Genomic DNA, 24,186 nt, shown 5'->3' on the forward strand with positions numbered 1-24,186 from the left:
AGCCCCCACCTGATCCCCACCCCATTACCTCCCCATCCCTCCTTCCCATGCTTGGCTTAGTGGTTGACATCTAGTATTATAGCAATTTATCCAAAATTAAAAATGATAATCTCACATAACAGTTTCATTTGTCTGATACCAAGCTTTTGATGACTTAAAGATAACATTTCAATATTTCTTTTTGCAGTCTTTCTTACCAGAGAATATTTTTTTTCTATTTTTTTTGGTGAAACTATCATATATTTATATATTTATTTTTCAGGAAAAAAAATCTATCCTAATACGGATTATGGACTCTAGATACCAAAAACGATCTTGAAAAAGAACATAGCTAGAAGATATATATTTTCTGATTTCAAACCATATAAAGCTACAATAATTGAAACAGTGTAGTACTGTTCTAAAGGCAGATATATAAACCATTGGAGTTAAATAAAAGCCTAGAGCTAAATTCTTTCATATATTGTCAAGTTATTTTTGACAAGGTTTCCATGAACATTTGGTGGGGGAAATAATCTTTTAACTAAATATTGTTGAAAAATAATAATTACATGAAAAAGAATAAAATTGGACCCTTACCTAACACCATATACAAATATTAACTCAAAACGGATAAAAGACCTAAATATAAATCTTAAGACTATAAACTTTTAGAAGAAAATCTGGGTCATAAAACCTCACAACATTGAAATTGGCAGTGATTTCTTGGATATGATTTCAATGGCACAGGCAACAGAAGAGTATACAAACTCCCTAAAAAAAATATTGTATATCCAAAGACAATGTAAACAGAGTTAAAAGTTACTGATTGAATGGGATAAAATATTTCCAAATGCTATATCTGAAGGTATATTAATATTCCAACTAGAATTCCTAAAAATTAACAACAATAAAAGCAAACAATACAATTTAGAGATAGGTAAAAGACTAACATAAATAATGAATCTCCACAGATAACCAATCTTAGTTGTCTGTTGGATGGAAAATCTTGTTTCTCTGGTTCTGGTGTATGTTACCTATTTCTTCTTTGTAGTTAATCTCTTTGAGTATTTTCTCTAGCGCTGGTTTTGAAGACATAAATTCCTTCAGTTTCTGTTTGTCATGGAAGCTTTTTATTTCTCCATCTAATCTGATAGAAAGTTTTGCTGGGTAGTAAATTTTTGGCTGGAAGTTATTTTCTTTCAGAGTTGGGAATATGTTACTCCAAGCCCTTCTGGCTCTCATGACTTGGTTTGGGAAGTCTGGAGTGATTCTAATTGGTTTGCCTCTGAATGTCACTTGGCCCTTTGTTTTTGTTGCCTTTAAGATTCTCTGCTTGGCTTCCACATTGGTCATTTTGACAATTATGTGGCGTGGGGATCCTCTTGTCCGATCCTGTCTAAAGGGAGTTCTATAAGTTTCCCGGACCTGTGTATCGACCTCTTGCTCTATGTTTGGAAAATTTTCTGCTATTACTTCCTTGAAGATATTGTTGATCCCTTTGGTTTCACTTTCTTTTCCCTCCTCTATTCCAATTATTCTTAGGTTAGCTCTCTTAAAATGGGCCCATATTTCTTCAATGTCAGATTCCTGCTGTCAGATATTTTTTTCTAGATTAGAAACTATGCGTTCATTTTTTGAATGATCATCTTCTAAGAGCGAGATTCTGTTCTCCATGTGGTCTAATCGGTTGTTTGTACTTTGAATTGAGGCCTTTACTTCATTAATTGCATCCTTTATCTCTTTTTGGCTCTCTCTGAATTCTTTTCGAAACACCTCTATTATTTCTCCAGTTATTTTCCTGATTTGATCTTATAGAAATCTCTGAATTTCTGTTTTATCGGGTTATGATGTTGTGGGGTTGTGGGCATTCATTGCTCCATTGTTATTCCTCTTTTCCATGATTTCGGAAGTTTGTGACTTCTCTGGGTTCTTCCCTTGGGTCACTATGACTTCACTTAAGGTGCTCTGGATCTCGAGTCTGTGGTATCTCAGACCCCACTATTCCTTTACTGGGTTGTGTCATAGAGTTTCAGACCCAAGGAGTCGATAGAGGCTGCTTTAAACTATGGGGGGTGCCAGGTTGGGCGTTCTCCTATGGTGTGATATCTCTGCCACCGCCACTTCCCCACTGGGTCAAGTCCCTGGGAGTGCAGTACTGGGATTTCTCCTCCAGGGCCCGCAATTTGACTCACTGTTGTTGAATACGCAGATAGAGCTGTTGTGGACTCGGTGAATTCGCTGCTGCTGCCGCCGGTGGCAATATGGCACCACTGCCACACCCTCGGCCGTGAGGCTGGCATATTTGTTCTCTGGTTTTGAGCTCCGCTCTGAGTCCCTGCAGCGTTTGCTGAGCTCAGCCACTGGGAGCTTTAGATGCTCCCTCACCGAAAAATCCCGCCCGGTTTTTCCGCAGCGGCTCACCTTGGCTCACTGTAGCCGTCCCGTGAGCTTGCCGCTGCCGCCGGCAGTAAAGCACTGCTGCTGCGTCCTCGGGCGTGAGGCCAGCGTATCTCCTCTCTGGCTCTGAGCTTTGTTCTGAGTCCCCTTCCTCTCTGGAGCCTGGTGATTTTTTTGTTTCTCTGGTGATGGTGTTTTCTGGCGATGAAAGGCGCTGATTTTGTGGTAATGGAGATTAGTTGTTAGCGGGGCTCTTAAGCCCCACTTTTCTCGGTCGCCATCTTCCCGGAAGTCCCCCCCCCATTTTATATTTTGTTTGGAAACAGGGTCTCACTAAGTAGCTGAGGCTGGCTTCGAACCTGTGCGATCCTCCTGTATCAGCCTCCCAAGCGCAGGGATTACAAGCGTGCGCCACCACGCCCGGCGTAAAATAATGGTTATACTTTAATAATTAGAGAAAATTTTAGAGGGTAGGGATTGACTTTCAAGTCGTCATTTGAAGAAGTCAGCTTTGTATAAAACCCATTTACAAGTACAATGTAAGAAGGGAAGGAGGACTAGGCTCTTAGGCCTGACCTTTAGCTCTTTCCCTCATTTACTCAGTGAACCTAACTCCCACTACCATTCCCTCCTATATATTCTGTGTTCTGGAGAAAGTGGGCTGTTATGTTCCTAGGACAGTCCCTGGACCCTCTTCCCCAAACAGGCTTTTAGCATTTTCCTTCTACCTCGACACTCCTTTCTCTGTTTCTTCCTTTTTTGCTTTTCTTGAAGTTTTTCCAGTTCTCCTCCCTTCAGTCATATTGATTGTGTTCTCCATAAAACTCCCAGGGCTCTTTTTATCTCTAATGCAATTTAGTTAGATCATTTACCTGATAGTGTAGTCATTTGTCAATAACTAGATTTTAACTTCCTGCAGGTTAGGGCTTGAGTCTGACTCATACTTGTGTTCCCTGTGGGCTGAGCCCTGTATCTACTTGGTATGCTCTTTGTAAGCGATTGTTGAGTTGAAAGGAAGGATTTTGCCAAGCCTTAATTCATCATCTTTAGATCCCATCATCAGACTGCTGAGTGACTTTATATCTCCTGATGTTTGTCACCCCTGTAATAGTTCATCTTTCATTGTTGAATGTACAGAAGGGAACATCCTTTTTTACTTTTGCTTTTTTTTTTTTTTTTTTTTTGGTGTTACTGGACTTCCTGGAAGCCCTTCTATCTCCGGGCTACACTCCCAGACCTATTTTTACATTTTTATTTGGAAACAGGGTCTCCTAAGCCAGCGCGCGCGGCTGGCTTCGAACCTGCGCGATCCTCCTGTCTCTGCCTCCCAAGCACGGGGATTACAAGCGTGCGCCACCACGCCCAGCTACTTTTGCTTTTTAATATGAAAATATGGCTATAAGATGCTGACCCTAGCTTACTAACCTTCTCACAGGGTTTCTCTGCAGTATTCAGGAATGGGGCCCATTCTTGGTATCCTGAAGCAGGTTTTATGAGCTGCTCTGTCCATACTTTTTTAGGGGGGACTAGAATATTTTTTGTTATTTGGCGGGGTTTTTTTTGGCATTTTAAATTTCTTCCTATACACTAAATTCAGAAGTAATTAAATACCATGACTATTTTCCACTGTCAAGAATATGTCATGATATGCTTCTTTGAAAGTCCTATTTTCTGATATAAGATAAAAAAGAGATATAACCCAGGTATGGTGGCACACACCTGTAATCTCATGTACCCAACCCTATGTTATATTCTTTAGTTCTGAAACAAGGTCTTACTAAGTTTCATAGGGCCTCACTAAGTAGTTGAGGCTGGCCACAAACCTGCAATCCTTCTGTCTCAGCCTCCCAAGAACTGGGATTACAAGCGTGCGCCACCATGCCCAGCTACAACTCTTTTTTAATGCCATTAAAATGAAATGCCTTAGCTGGGCGTGGTGGCGCACGCTTGTAATCCCCGCGCTTGGGAGGCTGAGACAGGAGGATTGCGCAGGTTCGAAGCCAGCCTCAGCTGGCTTAAGAGACCCTGTTTCCAAATAAAATATAAAGTAGGTCTGGGAGTGTAGCCCGGAGGTAGAAGGCCCCTGGGTTTCATTCCTAGTACCACAAAAAAAAAGAAAAAGAAAAAGAAAAAAAGAAATGCCTACTCACTATCTGAATTTAGGGGGATCTCAGTGACTTAGCATTGCTCTTCCCAAGCTGCCAGCTGTGAGAGCTGCTCAGGAGATTCAGCCCCATGGTCTCAGAGTTCTCTCCTTCTCCATTACAGTTCCTACCATTGATGGATTGCGCCATGTGGTGGTGCCTGGGAGGCTGTGCCCACAGTTTCTCCAGTTAGCCAGTGCCAACACTGCCCGGGGAGTAGAAACATGTGGAATTCTCTGTGGAAAACTGGTAAAAAGCAAACTCTTTCCTGAACTAGACTATTTTTCCCCCTTGGCTTCCTATGGCTCTCAGAAAAGATATTCAGGGTCAGCTACTCCTTGCACCAATCCTGTCATGGAAGGAACCAGGGATTGCATAATGTTTGAATCTGTTTGGTTGCTTTTCAGGGTCCTTTGAATTGAACTGATGAATGTTATAGTTAAAGTACCTGATTATACCCTTAAAGGAAGGTCTAGTCTCTACCTTTAGATCATGTTCTGAGCACCTACTTTATGGTGGGCCTAGGAATATAAAATATGTAAGGCACACAGTATGTTTCCACAGAGACTATCTAATCACAGACAGGGAAGACATACAACAAAGGATAAATAGCATGCTGATAGTATGGACAAGCACTAGGGATTTTGAGGAAAGAAATATCAGTGAATGGAAGGACTTAACCTATTTCTAACTGCTAAGTGAATCAACAAATGAAGCGGAGTAGACATAACATGAATCTTAAAGGATGAGAAGAGCTTAGCAGTTAAAGGGAATTTGCTTTAGACATAAGCAAAGGAAGAGAAGTGGTGCTCTACCTGGAGCTTCTCAAGAACCATGAGTAGACTGCAGCAGAAATCTCCCCCGGGCTATGGAGTTTACCCAGGCTTTATGTCAGACGGAGTTCTGGAGTTGAGGGGTTGCTCTCAGAATCTCTGGCTTTACAGAGCACCATAGCAAAATGCTCAGGAGCCAAGGCTGTGAACCACCAAGATGAGAGATTCAGGAAGCACAGAGGCTCATGCTGGGATGGGAAGAGCCTTCACTTCTGTAGATAATTAACTCTCCTGTTATGATCCAGTGGGTTTACAAGACTGGCAGGGAATTGTGATACATGTTTCTCTCCTTCTGCAGATGAGAAATGAATTTACCATTACCCATGTCCTCATCCCCAAGCAAAGTGCTGGGTCTGATTATTGTAACACAGAGAATGAGGAAGAACTTTTTCTCATACAGGACCAGCAGGGGCTCATTACACTGGGCTGGATTCATGTGAGTAAATCTGAGCTCTCCAAGGGTTTGTCTCCTGTTCTCTAGTTATGTTATAAATGCACTGTTTTGAAACTGTTTGGTTGCTTTTCAGGGTCCCTTGAATTGAACTGATGAATGCTATAGTTAAAGTACCTGATTATACACTTAAAGGAAGGTCTAGTTATGTTTCTCTCTTTGAACAAGTAAATTGTATCTAGATTATTTATTTTTTCCCCTTCTCAAAGAACTCCTTTGGAGTTCTTTGCATATTTAACTGCTTGTTCCCTAGTATTGCTTTGTGGGGACTACTTGGGGCTTTTATTTATTTTTTAATAAAAATAAGCTAGTTTCCCCAAAGTTCTAGCTTCTCTGTGAACATGAATGATGATATAATGCTGGCCTAGAATATTTGTGGACATCAGCCATAAAGATTATGCCTGATGTATACAAATGATGTTCCTAAGAGGTATAAAGTCAAAATATTTAAGTGAGCCTTAGAAGCTGGTTCAGATGGCTGCATTTGATCTTAATTAAGCACCATGTACCTTCATGTAAACCAGAAGTGCCACCAATGTTCATAGTTTTCAAGAGTTTGTTTATTTTGTATGTACTTTGGTGATACTCAGGTAAAATATAATTCCTTCCCTAAAGATTACTTCTTAATTTTTTTTATTGCTCTCAGCCATTCACTCTTACAAACCAAACTACTTTTTCATGTTGTGTAATGTGTGAGTTACAGACAAATAATTTGGCTTATTTCTGGATTTAGAAAGATGATAGATACTTATATGTCAGAACTTGGGAAATACTGATCTGTGAGGAAGCCCTTTATAAGCCTTTGTTCTTTCTTCAGTCCAATTACATAAATAATTCCTGATTTGCCTAGTATTTGTAGTCCTCCATTATAGTAGAAAGGGGATAGAAAACTTATCTTATCCCCTATCTTCCAGGAGATGCAAATTTATATAAGATAATATTTTAGTGTCATATGGAAGGTGTCACAAATAGACAATGAACAACTCTTCGGGTGAGGTAGTGTGCTGAGGGCCTCAAGAGGTGCCAGCACGGCATTGTGGAATTCAGAAGGAAAAGGTATCATTTTCAGTATGATTTACCAGAATTTTGGCAAGATGGGCCAAGGGAGTGTTTCATGTGAAAGAGATAGCATTGGGAACAGGCGGGCTATGTTCTGGAGGATTAAATGGTCAAGTTTGCTAGGATTTATGTTTTGTTTAGGAAGTGATGGTAGATAACATTTTAAATGTGAAAAATTACAGTCCTGCATGGAGGGCCAAAATCATTCTGCTTTGGTAAGTAGAAAACTCCTAAAGGTTTCTGAGCAGAGCAATGATAGGATTAAAGCTATACTTTAGAAAATTTAAGGTAGGCTGGGGTGAGAGATCATTTAAGAGGTTAGTGTGGTAATAAATTGTAATAAGGGAGTTAGGATGATGGCAGAGGGTTTGGGAAGGAGGAGATGAGTGTAGGACTCGAGAGGATTTGGGAAATGAGTAATAGAGAATGATGAGAAAAGAATCAGTGATGACTCAGAGATTTGGGGCCTGGATCAGGGGGTGGCAGTGATTATCTCATAAACAGAAAAGGGATCCAGGAGGAGTGCTGAATTTGGAAGTGGGATTCAGTTCTGAGCATGTTGAATGTAAGGTGTTGTGAGGCATCTGACTCTTGGAGGCAGTTACCAGGCAGCTGGAGGCAGGCACTTGGGAACAAGGTCAAACAGGAGAGAGATGTAGGAGTCTGCTGCGTGGAGCTGTCTTTGGAAATGGAAGAGAGTTGAGAGCAAGAAGAGGTCCACAACTTAGGAGCCAGACTTCTAAGGGGAACAGAAAAAGTTATTGTTAGTGAAAAGTGGAGATGTGTGGGAAATTGAGGTTTGTGTTCAGACATAGAAGCCACAGGACAAGGGACATTATACAAAGGAAATTCAGAATACTAACCATGCTAAATACTGTGGAGAGCTCCAGCATGGTGAAGAACTGGATCAGCATGTTGAATTTGGTGAGGTCATTGAGGACCTCAGTTTAGTGGGTTCTAGGCTGTGGGGAAAACCGACTATAAGGTTCAAAAAGTCATAGGTCTTGAAGATGTGACAGTTGTGAAATGGAGACTCCCATTTTGAAGAACTTAGCTCTAGAAGAAGGGATAGAGATTGGATAATGGCTGTTTCGGTCAGCTTTTTTGTCACTGTGACCATAGGATCTGACAAGAAGAGCTTAGAGGGGGAAAAGGTTCATTTGGCTTATGGTTTTAAAGGTTTGGTCTATGGTTGGATGGCTCCAACTCAGAAACAACTTGGCCACAGAGGACAGCTACCCAGCTCACAGTAGTTGGGGATCAGAGAGAGAGATGGAAGGCTGCTGGGGACAGATGTAGTTCTCATGGCCCTGCCCCCCAGTGACCTACCTCCTCTGTACTTAGTTTCTGACCATGGGATGAATGGTGCTGCCACAGGCCATTTCTCCCCTGCGGTCTAAAGGATCATATTTCCATCAAGTAGATACTATTTTCCTTGTGGTCACCAAAGTTCATACATGCTCCTTGAGGACCACGTGGATCTGCTGCCAGCCCTCCACTCACACAGTCCTGTCTTGAAGACTTCTTCCACTCCTAGTGAGCTCATCATGGCCTTCTGTGGGGTGGGGCTTCTCAGACGAGGCCATTCGTATGAATCATTTCATAAGCTTTAAAAAAGCGTTCACTCTCATGGTGGATATTCAAGGGTGGCATGTAGGAGTCTGAGCTTTTGACAGGCTCTTTGAGAGATTTCGTTTTTGCACAGCACTTTTGAAAGTGCTTTTCAGTTGTACTTGTTTATTTCCTGTACTGAAGGTTGGCATCCTTTTCCAGTCATATTAGATCTTTCTTTTTCCAGTCCTGTTACCTAAGGTCACACCCCCTCTAAGATGAAAATAAGTTATTACATAGTTGTATATTTTATGAAGAGAAAATGTCCTTAATAAAACATAAAATAAATACTTTGGAACAAAGGAAATTAACTGAATGCACATTTAGATGTTGCTTTAACTGATTACCCTCAGATTTCAACATCTTATTTTTCTTCAAACAATACAGGCTTCTTTGAATGAATTAATGACACCCTGAAATCTGAGTAGCTTCCTACCTCCCATGTCTTCCTTGTGTGATGCTCTGACTACAGAACCGTTTTATCCATAGATCTCCAGACTCATACTTGACCTTTGAACACCTGTTACGAAGAAAAATCATTCATCTAATTGTGGCTTATTAAGTTCTTTATTTCTTCATGTTGAAATATTGGGTAGAATGTACTCTCTATTTCAGAATGTGTAATTCTCTGCAGTGTAGAAAGGGCTGGCAGGAGCCAAATAACCCTTGATGGTCATTTAGCCTCAATGGTCACTTAAAATTATGAGTCTCAATCAAGCATGGTGATACACGCCTGTAATCCTAGTACTTGAGAGGCTGAGACAGGAGGATCACAGGTTCAAGGCCAGCCTCAGCAATTTAGTGAGGCCCTCAACAACTTATCAAGACTCTACTTAAAATAAGGTTGGAGAGCCAGGCGTGGTGGCGCACGCTTGTAATCCCAGCATTTAGGAGGCTGAGACCAGAGGATCGTGGTTCGCGGACAGCCTCAGATACTTAGTGAGGCCCTCCGTAACTTAGTGAGACCCTGTTTTGAAATAAAGAATAAAAAAGTGGGCAGGGGGTATAGCTCAGAGGTCAAATGCCTCTGGGTTCCATCTCCAGACCTGCAAAACAACAACAACAACAACAACAACAACAACAACAACAAAAAGGAGGTGCAGCTCAGAGATTGGATGCCCCTGAGTTCAAGCCTTAATACCACAGGGAAAACAAAAAGAAATTATGAGTCTCTAGAACAACCAAAACTTGAGTAATCCAGGGCAATGTATACACTTTTTTTTTTTTTTTGGTGGTGGTACTGGGGTTCCTGGAAGCCCTTCTGCCTCCGGGCTACACTCCCAGACCTATTTTATACTTTTTATTTGGAAACAGGGTCTCTTAAAGCCAGCATGGCTGGCTTCCAACCTGCGCGATCCTCCTGTCTCCACCTCCAAAGCGTGGGGATTACAAGCGTGGACCACCACACCTGGCTGATGTATACACTTTTTAATGATAAAAAGGAGGAATTTCCAAAGGAAATTTTGAGGGCCACTCACGCCATTCAGTGTTTAAAGATACCTACTTACCTTGCCCGTGGGCGACATCTTTTCTTTTATGGTTTTATAATATTGTAGCTCAGAGTGATAGTGACATACATGCACACAGCCCTTAGCGGGCTTTCCTCCAGCTCCCTCCCCATTCCTCCCTTCCTCATATAAGATATTGAGATTGACATTGGTACTCTTAAATGTGTACATCCTGTCAATGGAAGTGATTCCTTCATTGAGCCTCTCTCCCCCCTTTTCATAGACCTCCTCCCTGGTTCTGCTGGAGTTTCTCCTCAATTATCTAAAGTTCCTCTGGTATCTCAGTTATTCCCTAGCTTCTGCATATGGAAGAAAGCATATGAATCTTCACATTCTATGACCAGCTCATCTCACTTACCATAATGTTCTCCAGATCCATCCATTTCCCTGAAAATGGCATAATTTTGTTCTTCTTTATTGCTGACAGAATTCCATTGTGTATATAGCCCATAATTTTGTAAACCATCTATCTGTTGATGGGCACTTAGGTTGGATCCATAATTTGGGTATTGTGAGTTGTGTTACTGTAAACATGGATATTCATATGTAATTGTAATATTCTGATTTCAGTCCCTTTAGAGAGATACGCAGGAGTGGTGTAGCTATATCATTTGGTGGCTCCATTCCTGGTGTTCTGAGGAATCTCTATACTCTATAGCAGCTGTACCAACATGTAACCCCACCAACAGTATAGAACAGTTCCTATTTGTCTACATCCTTGCCAGCATTTATTGTTGTTTGACTTCTTGATGATTGCAATTCTGATTGGGGTTAGATGGAATCTCAGTGTAGTTTTAATTTGTATCTTCCAGATTGCTGATGACTCTGAATATTTTTTCATATATTTATTGGCCATTTGTATTTCTTCTTTTGTGAAGTGCCTATTTAGTTTAATTGCCTATGTATTGACTAGGTTATTTGTAATTTTATTGTTAAGTCTTTTAAGTACTTTGTATAGTCTAGATATTAGTCCTCTTATCAGAGGAATAGCTGGCAAAGATCTTCCATTCTGTGGGCTCTCTTTAGACTCTTGATGGTTTCCTTTGATGAGCAGAAACTTTTTAGTTTCTTGCCATCCCATTTATTAATTCTTATTTTAATTTCCTGAGCTTTGGGTATCATACTGAGGAAGTTTCTACCTATGCCTGTATGATGAAGTATTGTGCCTATGCCCTCTGGTCTAATTTCCAGCTCTTTGATCTATCTTGAGTTGACCCTTGTTCAAGGTGAAAGATAGGGATTTAACTTTATTTTTCTACAAGTGGATAACCAGTTTTCCCAACACCATTTGTTGAGAAGGCTAACTTTTCTCCAACATGGGTTTAGTACCTTTGTCAAAAATCAATTGGCTATAAGTGTATGGATTTGTTTCTGTATCTTCTATTCTGTACAGACATCTTTGTGTCTGTTTTTGTGCCAGTACCATGCTAATTTTATTCCTATAACGCTGAAGTATAATTTGAAGTCAAGAATTGTGATGCCTCCTGCATAGTTGTTATTGCAGAGAATTGCTTTGGCTATTCTGGTCTTTTGTTTCTCCATATGATTTTTCTAGGTCTAGAAAAATCAGTCCTAAATTTCATATGGAGAAACAAAAGACCAGAATAGCCAAAGCAATTAGAATGGCATTGGTATTTTGATAGGGATTACATTGACTCTGCAGATTATTTTTGGTGACATCTTGATGCCCTCACTAACAGCTTTGATTCTATGGATCCCAGAGTGAACCCAATATCAGAGTCCTTGAATTCTTCCTGTTTGATTCAAGATTAGGAGGCCATAACAGGAAGCATTGTCAATCTCCTCTCCTGTCTCTAGGCCTGAGGCACAGATGCCTTTGTGGGTCTCTATGCCCACCATGCCTGTGATCTTTGTGCTGCAGATAGCCTCCATCATTTCCATTCCTCAGATAACTGCCACACTGCTCTCCTCCCCTGTCTCACACCCAAGAGAGGCAGATACTCTTATCTCCCCACCTGTGGTGCCTGAGACACAAGGTCTTCCATATCCACATCTCCCCACAACACCTGTCTCCTCACCTGCAATTCCCACCCTGAGGTCTCCTTTCCCATTTTTACAATCTGGTGATCCCAGGCCTATCTCCTGGCCTGATACAGGAGATGCACCACAGCTGCTGAGCCCCCAGCACAGGACTCATGCAGCTCTGTGCCATGATGTCAGTATTTTACCCCTTATGCACACAGCAGTTTCCTCATGCGTCTCCAGACTCAATGCCATCCCCATCTCCTCCTGGATGCCACACATGTTGAATGCCCAGTACAGGCGTGAACACCGGCTACACACCTGATATGGATCTCCTAGCCAGTTTCCCACCCTGGGGTTCCCTCTGGGCCTAACATGTCAGTACCCTGGTCCACACCAACCCCAGAGAAACCTTTTCTTGACACCTGGAACCTAGATGTGGGTTTCCTTTTGAGGGACTGATTGATTAGTTGGAGCAGGGCACACTGACTTTTGTCTTGCTCATTCTGACTTCGGAATTCACTTTTCTCACTCTGCGGTAGACTTCCAGTTTCAACACTGCAGATTAATATATTTCCCCCACAACGCCCTAGATGGAAGCTTTGAGCTCTGCCCTCGGCCCTCTCCATACCCCCCTGGTATACAGTTTCCCATCCAGCCTTTGCTCCAAACTCTACAGTGCACAGCCCTCCATCCTACCAGCAGCTCCAGAACCCATGGGACCTCAGAGTTCTCATTACAAATGATCCAAAGAGAAAAGCTCCCTTTCTGTGTATGCCTTTTGTCTGCCTCTAGCCTCTTCCCCATGAATGTTCAGGGTGTTTTACATCTTCACTGACTTCAGACAGGGGAAGAGAGAAAATTCCAAGCCTCTTTGACTTCAGTTCACTCTTAACTCCACACAACCTTACCCTCTGAGGCCTCTTTCCCTGCACAGATCCTATGAGTGAATTAAATGCATATGCTAATTTATTTCATATGGTGTCTGTAACTGTGAGCGAGAATGTTGTGTGCATTTTCCTGGGCTTAACACCACGTTTCTTTGTCTTAGACATAAATGGCCCAAGTTTCTTTGTCTTAGACATAAATGGCCCTACCCATCAGACCCTCCATGAAATCCCAGACATGAGGTTCTGCACAGTGTATTTGTGAGGGTATTCCTGCTGGTCAGCTATCCAAGAACTGAAGTGGGGTCTCACCCAGAACACTTGGGGCATGTCCTCATGATGCTCTCCAGAAAATTTCCTACCTGCTCAGTTGCCATTCCACTGGGACTGATTAGGTCTAAGCTACTTTATTTTCTTACTCACATCATTTCTTCCCCTCTGTCACGGTACTTCTCACTGGAGAAACTTCCAGTTTCCAAAAGTTTTCTATTCATTTGATTTCTATGAGCGCTCTTATTTATCTTAGTCCTTGCTTTATAGGATTTTATAATGAAAAATATATTTCTCTTTATTTTTTGCAAATAAAATTGTATATATTTATAGATACAATATACAACATGATGTTTTTTTTAATTTATTTTTTATTGGTGCAATGTATTCATACATCATAGTGGTATAAAGAAAATACTTTTGTATACATACATGCACATATCGCCCAGTTAGCCCCCACCCAATCCCCACCCCATTCCCTCCCCATCCCTCCTTCCCATGCTTGGCTTAGTAGTTGACATCTAGTATTATAGCAATTTATACAATATTAACATTGATAATCTCACATAACAGTTTCATTTGTCTGGTACCAAACTCTTGATGACTTAAAGATAACATTTCAATATTTCTTTTTGCTTTCTTTCTTACCAGAGAATATTTTTTTTCTTTTTTTTTTTTTAGGTAAAACTATCATACATTTATTTATTTATTTTTCAGAAAAAATCTATCCTGGTATGGAATATGGACTCTAGATACCCAAAACAATCTCAAAGAAGAACAAAGCTAGAAGATGTATATTTTCTGATTTCAAACCATATAAAGCTACAATAATTGAAACAGTGTAGTACTGTTCTAAAGGCAGATATATAAACCATTGGAGCTAAATAAAAGCCTAGAGATAAATTCTTCCATACATTGTCAAGTTATTTTTGACAAGGTTTCCATGAAGTTTTGGTGGAGGAAATACTAGTCTTTTAACCAAATATTGTTGAAAAATAATAATAAATGAAAAAGAATAAAATTGGACCGTTACCTAACACATATACAAATATTAACTCAAAATAGATAAAAGACCTAAATATAAATCTTAATACTATAAGCTTTTAGAAGAAAATCTGGGTCATAAAACCTCACAACGTTGAAATTGGAAGTGATTTCTTGGATATGATTTCAATTGCACAGGCAACAAAAGGGTAAATAAACTCCCTAAAAAATAAAAAAAATATTGTATATCCAAAGACAATGTAAACAGAGTTAAAAGTATGACCCATTTCTCCCTAACTCTCACATATTAGGGAAAGCATCTGATTTCTTATTTTTTGTGCCTGACTAATCTCACTTAGCATAATGTCCTCCAGTTCCATCCATTTCCCTGAAAATGATGTAATTGAGTTTTTTTTGATGGCTGAGTAAAATTCCATTGTGTACATATCCCACAGTTTTGTAATCCATTCGTCTGTTGATGGACATCTTGGCTGGTTCCATAGTTTGGCTATGGTGAATTGTGCAGCTATGAACATAGATACACATGGATTAGTTTGGTAGTTTGGTTTCTTTTCTTTTGGGTAGATACCCAACAGTGGTATTGCTGGATCAAATGGTAGATTTGTTCCCATTCTTCTGAGGATTCTCCATACTGTTTTCCAAAGTGGTTGCACTAATTTGCAATCCCACCAACAATGTCTTAGAGTTCCCACTTCTCCACATCCTCGCCAGCATCTGTTGTTGTTCGTGTTTTGAATGATGGCCATTCTAGTTGGAGTTAGGTGAAATCTCAGGGTAGTTTTGATTTGCATCTCTCTGATTGCCAGTGATGTTGAGCATTTTTTCATGCATTTATTGGCCATTTGAATTTCTTCTTTTGTGAAGTGTCTATTTAGTTCATTTGCCCATTTTGTTATTGGATGTTTTGTTTTCTTAGTGTTGAGTTTCTTGAGTTCTCTGTATATTCTAGATATTAGTCCTCTATCAGTGGTGTAGGTGGCAAAAATCTTCTCCCATTCTGTTGGCTCTCGATTGAGATTCTTGATAGTTTCCTTTGCTGAACAGAAGCTCTTCAGTTTCATGCAATCCCATGTATTGATTCTCCTTTTAATTTGCTGTGCCTTTGGGGTCTTGTTGAGGAAATGTTTGTCTGTGCCTATGTGTTGTAGTGTTGGACCTATGCCCTCTTCAAGGAGCTTCAAAGTCTCTGGTTTAATTTCCAAGTCTTTGATCCATCGTGAGTTGACTTTTGTACAGGGTGAAAAAGTGGGATTAACATCCAATTTTCTGCATATGGTTAACCAGTTTTGCCAACACCATTTGTTGAAGAGGCTATCTTTTTTCCAGTGTATGTTTTTGGCCTCTTTGTCAAAAATCAATTGGCTGAAAGTGTGTGGACTTGTTTCTGGGTCTTCTATTCTGCTCCACTGGTCTATATATCTGTTCTTTTGCCAGTACCATGCTGTTTTTATTACAATGGCTTTGTAGTATAGTTTAAAGTCAGGTATTGTGATTCCTCCTGCATGGTTTTTGTTGCTGAGAACTACCTTGGCTATTCTGGGCTTTTTGTTATTCCAGATAAATTTAAGGACTGATTTTTCTATGTCTGTGAGGAATGATCTTGGTAGTTTAATGGGCATTGCATTAAATCTGTAGATCACTTTTGGGAGGATGGCCATTTTAATGATATTTATTCTGCCAATCCATGAACATGGAAGGTCTTTCCATCTTCTAAGATCTTCTTCGATTTCTTTTTTCAGTGTTTTATAATTTTCTTTGTAGAGATCTTTTACCTCCTTGGTCAAGTTTATTCCTAGGTATTTTATTTTTTTGTGGGAGATCCTGAGTGGAAGTGTTTTCTGAATTTCTTTTTCAGTGGATTTATGGTTGGTGTACAGGAAAGCTTCTGATTTTTTAAGATTGATTTTGTATCCAGATACTTTGCTGAATTTGTTGATCAGTTCTATAAGCCTTTTGGTTGAGTTTGTTGGGTTTTCTAAATATAGTATCATGTCATCTGCAAATAGTGAAAGCTTAAGTTCTTCTTTTCCTATTTGTACTCCTTTGATTTCCTTTTCTTGCCTTATTGCTCTGGCTAGAGTCTCTAGTACTATATTGAAGAGAAGTGGTGATAGTGGACATCCTTGTCTCGTTCCAGTTTTTAGGGGGAATTCTTGAAGCTTTTCCCCATTTAATATGATGTTGGCAGTGGGCTTATTGTAGATTGCCTTAATAATGTTGAGATATGTTCCTTCTATTCCAATTCTCTGCAGTGTTTTTATCATAAATGGATGTTGAATTTTATCAAATGCTTTTTCAGGATCTATTGAGATGATCATGTGGTTTTTGTCTTTAATTCTGTTTATATGATGAATTACATGGATTGATTTTCGTATATTGAACCAGCCTTGCATCCCTGGGATGAACCCTACCTGGTCATGGTGAATGATTTTCTTGATGTGGTTTTGAATGCGTGTTGCTAGTATTTTGTTTAATAGTTTTGCATCCAAGTTCATCAGAGATATAGGCCTGTAGTTTTCCTTCCTTGAACTGTCTTTATTCGGTTTGGGTATTAGTGTGATGTTGGCTTCATAGAATGTATTTGGGAGAGTCCCGGTTTTTTCTATTTCCCGAAATAGTTTGAGTAGTATTGGGATTAGTTCTCCTATAAAGGTTTTATAGAATTCACTTGGGAAACCATCTGGTCCTGGGCTTTTCTTTGATGGTAAGCTCTTTATTGCTATTTCAATCTCTTTGATTGTTATTGGTTGGTTTAAGTGTTCTATATCTTCTTGACTCAGTTTAGGAAGGTTGTATTTATCTAGGAAGTTGTCGATTTCCTCCAGATTTTCCATTTTGTTGGAGTATAGTTTTTCAAAGTAGTTTCTGATAATCCTCTGGATTTCTACGCTGTCAGTAGTAATGTCTCCTTTTTCATCCCTTATCTTCATAATTTGGGTTGATTCTCTCTTTTTCTTAGTTAGGTTGGCTAGTGGTTTATCAATCTTGTTAATTTTTTCAAGAAACCAGCTTTTGGTTTTGTTGATTTTCTGTATTGTTTTTTTATTCTCTATTTCGTTAATTTCTGCTCTAATTTTAATAATTTCCCGACTTCTGCTGCCTTTGGGGTTCAATTGTTCCTGCTTTTCAAGGGCTTTGAGGTGTGTCATAAGGCTATTTATTTGAGAATTTTCTGTTTTTCTTATGTGAGCACTCAGTGCTATAAATTTTCCTCTTAATACTGCCTTCAAAGTGTCCCAGAGGTTTTGATATGTTGTTTCTTTATTTTCATTTGTTTCTAGAAATTTCTTGATTTCACCTCTTACATCTTCTATGACCCATTCTTCATTCAGAAGTGTGGTGTTCAGTCTCCACATGTTTATGTTGTTTCTCTGGGTCTTCTTATAGTTGATTTCTAGTTTCATTCCATTATGGTCTGAAATGACACAGGGAAGTATGTAACATTTTTTAAATTTGCTAGTGCTCATTTTGTGTCCCAGGATGTGATCTATTTTGGAGAAGGTTCCATGAGCAGCTGAGAAAAATGTAAACTCTGCTGTAGTTGGGTGAAATATTCTATATGTGTCCAACAGGTCCATTTGGTTAATGGTGTTCTTTAGTTCTGAGACATCTTTACTGACCCTTTGTCTGGACGATCGGTCTAGTATTGTGAGAGGTGTGTTGAAGTCTCCCAGTATTATTGTGTTGGGATTTATGTGTGACTTCATATCACAGAGAGTTTGATTTATGAAAGTAGCTGCCCCTATGTTTGGGGCATAGATGTTGATTATTGTTATTTCCTCTTGCTGGACTATTCCTTTTACCAGTAAGATGTGACCTTCTTTGTCTCTTCTAATAAGTTTGGGTTTGAAGTCTAACTTGTCTGATATCATAGTTGCTAATCCTGCTTGTCTTCGAGTGCCATTAGCATGGATTACCTTGCTCCAGCCCTTTACCTTGAGTTTGTTCCTATCTTTACTTGTAAGGTGTGTTTCTTGTAAGCAGCAGATGGATGGATTCTGGCTTTTAATCCATTTTGCCACTTTATGTCTTTTTATTGGGGAGTTGAGGCCGTTTACATTCAGTGTGATTATAGAGAGATAATTTTTAATTCCCAACATGTTAAGATCTTATTTCTGTTTAAGATACTGTTTATTCTTCTTTGCTTAGTTGTCAGCTGGATGGGAATTCTTGTTTCTTTGGTTCTGGCGTGTATTACCCATTTCCTCTTTGCAGTTAATCTCCTTGAGTATTTTCTCTAGCGCTGGTTTTGAAGACATAAATTCCTTCAGTTGCTGTTTGTCATGGAAGCTTCTTATTTCCCCGTCTAATTTGATGGATAGTTTTGCTGGGTAGGAAATTTTTGGCTGGAAGTTGTTTTCTTTCAGAGTTTGGAATATGTTACTCCAAGCCCTTCTGGCTTTCATAACTTGGTTTGGGAAGTCTGGAGTGATTCTAATTGGTTTGCCTCTGTATGTCACGTGGCCTTTTGTTTTTGTTGCCTTTAAGATTCTCTCCTTGGCTTCCACATTAGTCATTTTGACAATTATGTGGCGTGGGGATCCTCTTCTCTGATCCTGTCTAAAGGGAGTTCTATAAGTCTCCTGGACCTGTGTATCGACCTCTTGCTCTATGTTTGGAAAATTTTCTGCTATTACTTCCTTGAAGAGATTGTTGATCCCTTTGGTTTCACCTTCTTTTCCCTCCTCTATTCCAATTATTCTTAGGTTAGCTCTCTTGAAATGGGCCCATATTTCTTCAATGTCAGATTCCTGCTGTCGGGTTTTTTTTTCTAAATTAGAAACTATGCGTTCATTTTTAGAATGATCATCTTCAAGAAGCGAGATTCTGTTCTCCATGTGGTCTAATCTGTTGTTTATAATTTGAATTGAGGCCTTTACTTCATTAATTGCATCCTTTATCTCTTTTTGACTCTCTCTAAATTCTTTTCGAAAGTCCTCTATTATTTCTAAAGTTATTTTCCTAATTTGATCTTCTAGAGATCTTTGGGTTTCTGTGTTATCGGATTCTGATGTTGTGGGGTTGTTGGCATTCACTGCTCCATTGTTATTTCTCTTTCCCATGATTTTGGAAGTTTGTGCCTTCTCTGGGTTCTTCCCTGAGTCACTACGAGTTCACTTAAGATGCTCTGGATCTCGTGTCTGTGGTATCTCTGTCACCACTACTCCTTAACTGGGTTGTATCACAAAGTCTCAGACCCAGGGAGTCAATTAAGACTGCTTAGACCGTGGGGAGTGCCAAGTTGGGCGTTCTCCAGTGGGGAGTTGTGACTATGGTATGATATCTCTGCCACTGCCACTCCCCCACTGGGCTGCACTGCTAAAATCTCCGACCCAGGGAGACTATCTGCGCGAGTCCCTGGGAGTGCAGAACTGGGATTTCTCCCCTAGGGGCCGCAATTTGACTCACGGTTATTGAGTGCGCTGATGGAGCTGTAGTGAACTCGATGGATTCGCTGCTGCCGCCACTGGCAATTTGGCACCACTGCCACGCCCTCGGCCGTGATATGGCGTATTTCTTCTCTGGTTTTGAACTCCGCTCTGAGTCCTTGCCAGTTGTGCTGTGCCCGGCCCTTGGGAGTTTTAGATGTTCCCTGCACCAACAAAACTGCTGACTGCCGCCCGGCTGTTCAGCACCTGCTCACCTCGGCTCGCTGTCCACCCCTCCTCTCAGGCGCCTGGTGGCTGGTTGAGTGCATTGGTCTAGGGTCGTCAGGTGAACTCACCGCTGCCGCCAGCAGTAAGACACTGCTTCTGCGTCCTAGGCCGCGAGGCCAAAGTACCTCCTCTCTGGATTTGAGCTCTGTTTTGAGTCTCCCTCCTCTCTGGAGCCTGGTGCTGCTAGGGGAGATGTAGGCCGCACCGCTCCGGCCGCTCTCGCCGCGGCTCTGGCTGCTCTGCACCGCGGGTCTGGCCACTCCGGCCGCTCCGGCCGTTCCGCGACGCGACTCTGGCTGCTCCGGCTGTTCTGGCCACTCCGCTCCGGCTGTTCTGGCCGCTCTGCTCGGCTGCTCTGGCCGCTCAGCTCAGCTGTTCTGGCCGCTCCGCTCCGACTGCTCCAGCCTCTCTACTCCGCGGCTCCGGCCACTCCGCGCCGCCGCTCCAGCCAATTCGGGCTGCGGCTCTGGCTGCTCCGGCTGTTCTGGCCACTCCGCTTGGCTGTTCTGGCCGCTCCGCTTGGCTGTTCTGGCCGCTCTGCTCGGCTGCTCTGAACCGTGGCTTCGGCTGCTCTGCACCGCGGGTCTGGTCACTCCAGCCGCTCTGGCGGTTCCACTACGTGGCAGGCCGCTCCACTCTGCGGCTCCCCCCAATCCGCGCTGCGGCTCTGGCCGCTCCGTGCCGCGCGGGCGCGGCACTTCGGGCTGGTTTTTCTCTGGTGTCTTGTTTTTCCAGCCCTTTTTCTCTGTCCCTTGTAGTTACCATTTTTATTTTTTTGCTGGTGGTGTTTTCTGGCTCTGAAAGGCGCTGGTTTTGTGGTAGTAGAGTTGGATTGTTAGCAGGACTTGTAAGTGCCGCTTTCCTCCGTCGCCATCTTCCCGGAAGTCCCAACATGATGTTTTGACTTCTTTTTTTTTTTTTTTTTTTTTTTGCGGGTCTGGGGATGGAACCCAGGGGCATTTGACCTCCGAGCTACACCCCCTGCCCTATTTTTTATTCTTTATTTTGAAACCGGGTCTCACTGAGTTGCAGAGAGCCTCACTAAGTAGCTGAGGCTGTCCGCGAACTGCAATCCTCCAGGTCTCAGCCTCCCTAATGCTGGGATTACAAGCGTGCGCCACCACGCCCGGCTAAACATGATGTTTTGAAATGCTTATACATTGTGGAATACTATATCAACATATATATGCCTTAGTGTGCATATATAAATGCCTCACATTTTGATCACTTTTTCTGTGATAATCACACTTAAAGTCTACTTTCTTTAGCAATTTTCAAGTGTATAGTACATTTTAATATTATATAATTTCAGTGTTATATAAGAAATCTCAAACTTAGCAACAACAAAAGGAACTTGTGTGTCTCTACACATACGTATGTTAAACTATACTTACTTACAATGCTGGAAAAGAACTTCCATATACTTACTGTAAGCTTCAGGTGTACTACTCATGATTGCAAATGGCTTTGTACTTGTAAAGGAGGTTGAGGCCAGCTACTGACAGCTCTCTGGCCCTACTGTTCTTCATGGATCCTATGTGGCTCTCTTTACTCACCAAGAATTCTCTGGCTTGTTTTCTCAGACTCATCCTACACAGACCGCCTTTCTCTCCAGTGTTGACCTACACACTCATTGCTCCTACCAGCTGATGTTGCCAGAGTCAATAGCCATCGTCTGCTCCCCCAAGTTCCAGGAGTGAGTACACAGGGCTTGCTTCTAGGTGTTGCAGGGAAGTAGTGAAAAAAGCCTTAGACTAAGAGGTCACTGTACTTGAGGACTTAGGTTCTTTATAAAATATATAGACTGTAATATTGATTGGTTGCTGTAAAAGGCTTCCTGTAAGCACTGTCTTCCAACGGTGCTTGGTTTTAAAGATGTAAAACCAATGATTGTGTTGCTTTTCTAAGAAAATTCCACAAGAAACTTGAAGCATTTGTCTTGAAGCAGTAAGAATTTCAAAGTTTGATGTTGGATTATAGAATTTCAAAAGTTTCTGCCTTCTATCCCAGCACTGAAAAAAAAATCTCAAAATAAACACATTATATCAGAGTGTTCCTTCTTTTTCATTCCAAATCCTATTATTTACTGTGAGTTCTCCCAGAAAAACTAGTGTGTGGAGGCACTGATGACTCATCCTCTAACTGATTCATTCACCTGAAAAGAAGCCTATAAGCCAGTATCTTGTGGAAACTGTTTCCAGATGACCTCTGCCCTGTTGTGTGAGGGGGTGCCTGTGTGGGTCCTATTAAATACGTGCATGCATAGGCTAGGAATGAAGGGACATCTTTGCTTGACTTTGAGTCTACTTTCTTGTTTTAGAACTGGATTCTTTAAATTAACTGACCATGGACTAGAAGAGATCTCTTCCTGTCGCCAGAAAGGCTTTCATCCGCACAGCAAGGATCCACCGCTGTTCTGTGTAGGTACCTGAGTAGAAGAGATGGGGGCTGCATTTTCAGCAAGGAAATACAGTTGGTGCTGATGAGGTCACCATTCTTTCTGACCCACAGAGAAGATCAGCCTTCCCACTTATCTTTCTGGCTCTCCATAATAAGGATGTAATGGGAAGCAGTGTGGGATAGAAATGGGTTTGAATCTTAGTTCTGCCACTTAAAGACAATGTGTCTTTTAGGCTGTCAACCCTTCCTGGGCCTCCATCTCTAAAATGGGATGATAATAATAATTGTACATACCATATAGAGTTGCTGGGAGGATTAAATGAAGTAGAAACTGGGGGTGTAGCTTAGTAGTAGAATGTGTACTTAACATACATGAGTCCCTGGATTCAATGCCCAATGCTAAACACACAGAAACAATGTGCAGAATTACCTAATGCAGTGACTGTCCTATTAAATATTAGTTTTGTTCTTCATAAATATGAGTCGCTAGGTCTATAATAAGAAATTTGAATGCAAAGGATAAAAACACTTAAGATAGATAAATTAAGTGTATATAATTCTGGAATTTTTGCTTAGTGTTAATAGGGATTTTATGACCTTCCTAGGAAGTTCTGTTTTTCTCCCTTAAACTGTGTTCTCTGCAGAACAAGTTTAGTTGATGATAAGATCAATGTGCTTCAGGTCATTCCTCAGATTCATTGTGATTGTGTTACTTTACTCCACATTGACCTGGAGTGTTACTGTTTCTTTGGGGTTCAGAAAAAAAAGTAAGCAGTGTGGAAAAGGGACTCAGAACCTTGCCACATCAGAAGAACTGGAGTTGTGTGGAAGAGAAACCCTAAGAAGGGTCTGAGGGCTAACTCAGTGGTAGAAGACTTGATGTATACAAAAGTTGTGTTGGGTATATTTTATGCCACTATCAGAACCAAAACTAAGATCTCATGGAGTGACAATTTTTAATTGAATACAAGGAAGAACTTTTTGGTAGATCTGTTTAAAAATAGATGTCTGCCTTGGAATATAATAATTATCTAAATACCAAGATGTTGCAATTGAGTTTTCACAATCAGAAAAACAACCTGGGAGCAATGCACAGGTTTCCAGTCACAGACCCCTTCTGCATGCCACAAGTCAGCATTTCCCCAGGTGATCGCAAGTGTACTTTATTATCTGATTAGCATTATAACCCAAGAAACTGCAATGAATCCACTAATCTTTTGGATAAGTGTATATTTTGCAAGCGACTTTAGAATGTATATACATTTGAAAACTAATGACACATGGGCATTGATTCAGTCCATTAGCAGGGTGTGAAGGAAGTGATGATTCCCAGCCACAGTACCTCTTAAATAGTGGTCTGGTGTCCAGACTGGGAGCCCGTGGCCTCAAATGAGCATTTTGAATAAGGGGTTTCAAAAATGACTTTTCAGAACTTTCCAGGACTTTACCTTTCTTTTTCCTGTTGCAGAGCTGTACCCATGTGACTGTTGTGGACAGAGCAGTGACCATCACAGACCTGCGATAAGAGTTTGACTCATGAATCTTCCAAGAACTCTAAAACCTTATCAGTGTACTGTAGCCCCTTAACTTAAGCTTTCTGGAAAGCTTTGGGAGCTTTTTAAGATAGAATAGTAAGGGGGCAACACCTCTAGAAGAATTGATTTTCTATTTCTTGCTTGGCAAGAAATAACTGATTATGTCTTTTTTAGGCAAATCTGGAAAAGAACATGACAGAGTAAAGCAAATAACTCAAAAATTAAGTCAAAAAGTGATAAAATGAATACCCATATACCCTTCTTTCTAGATTCACCAATTGTTAAACCTTTATTCCCCTCCCCTGTTTTCTAATTTATCTGACAACTTGTTTATTATCTACCTTTGGACTAAATGAGGGCATCTATGCAGAAATTTGGAAGCCATTGAGAAACCTTTGGGGACTTTCTTTGGTGTATGGCAGTATCAGTGGACCTTATTACAAGGGCTAAGGACATCTCACTAC

The 24,186-nt window shown here is 40.9% G+C and overlaps 1 protein-coding gene across 1 annotated transcript in view; it reads left to right on the forward strand.

Annotated features, from left to right (window-relative positions):
• STAMBP (STAM binding protein) overlaps positions 1–23,712 on the forward strand; it is a gene marked incomplete at both ends in the record, with an annotated part of 42,865 nt that extends 19,153 nt beyond the window's left edge. The window contains 5 exons of the mRNA XM_080711078.1: positions 4,648–4,772; positions 5,655–5,792; positions 21,371–21,483; positions 22,108–22,207; positions 23,656–23,712. Coding sequence (XP_080567204.1) covers positions 4,648–4,772; positions 5,655–5,792; positions 21,371–21,483; positions 22,108–22,207; positions 23,656–23,712 — 533 coding nt within the window. The remainder of the gene's footprint in view (positions 1–4,647; positions 4,773–5,654; positions 5,793–21,370; positions 21,484–22,107; positions 22,208–23,655) is intronic.
• Positions 23,713–24,186: the final 474 nt, after the last annotated feature.

The sequence above is a fragment of the Muscardinus avellanarius genome (assembly GCF_963383645.1).
Source record: "Muscardinus avellanarius genome assembly, chromosome: 15".
Taxonomy (NCBI): domain Eukaryota; kingdom Metazoa; phylum Chordata; class Mammalia; order Rodentia; family Gliridae; genus Muscardinus; species Muscardinus avellanarius.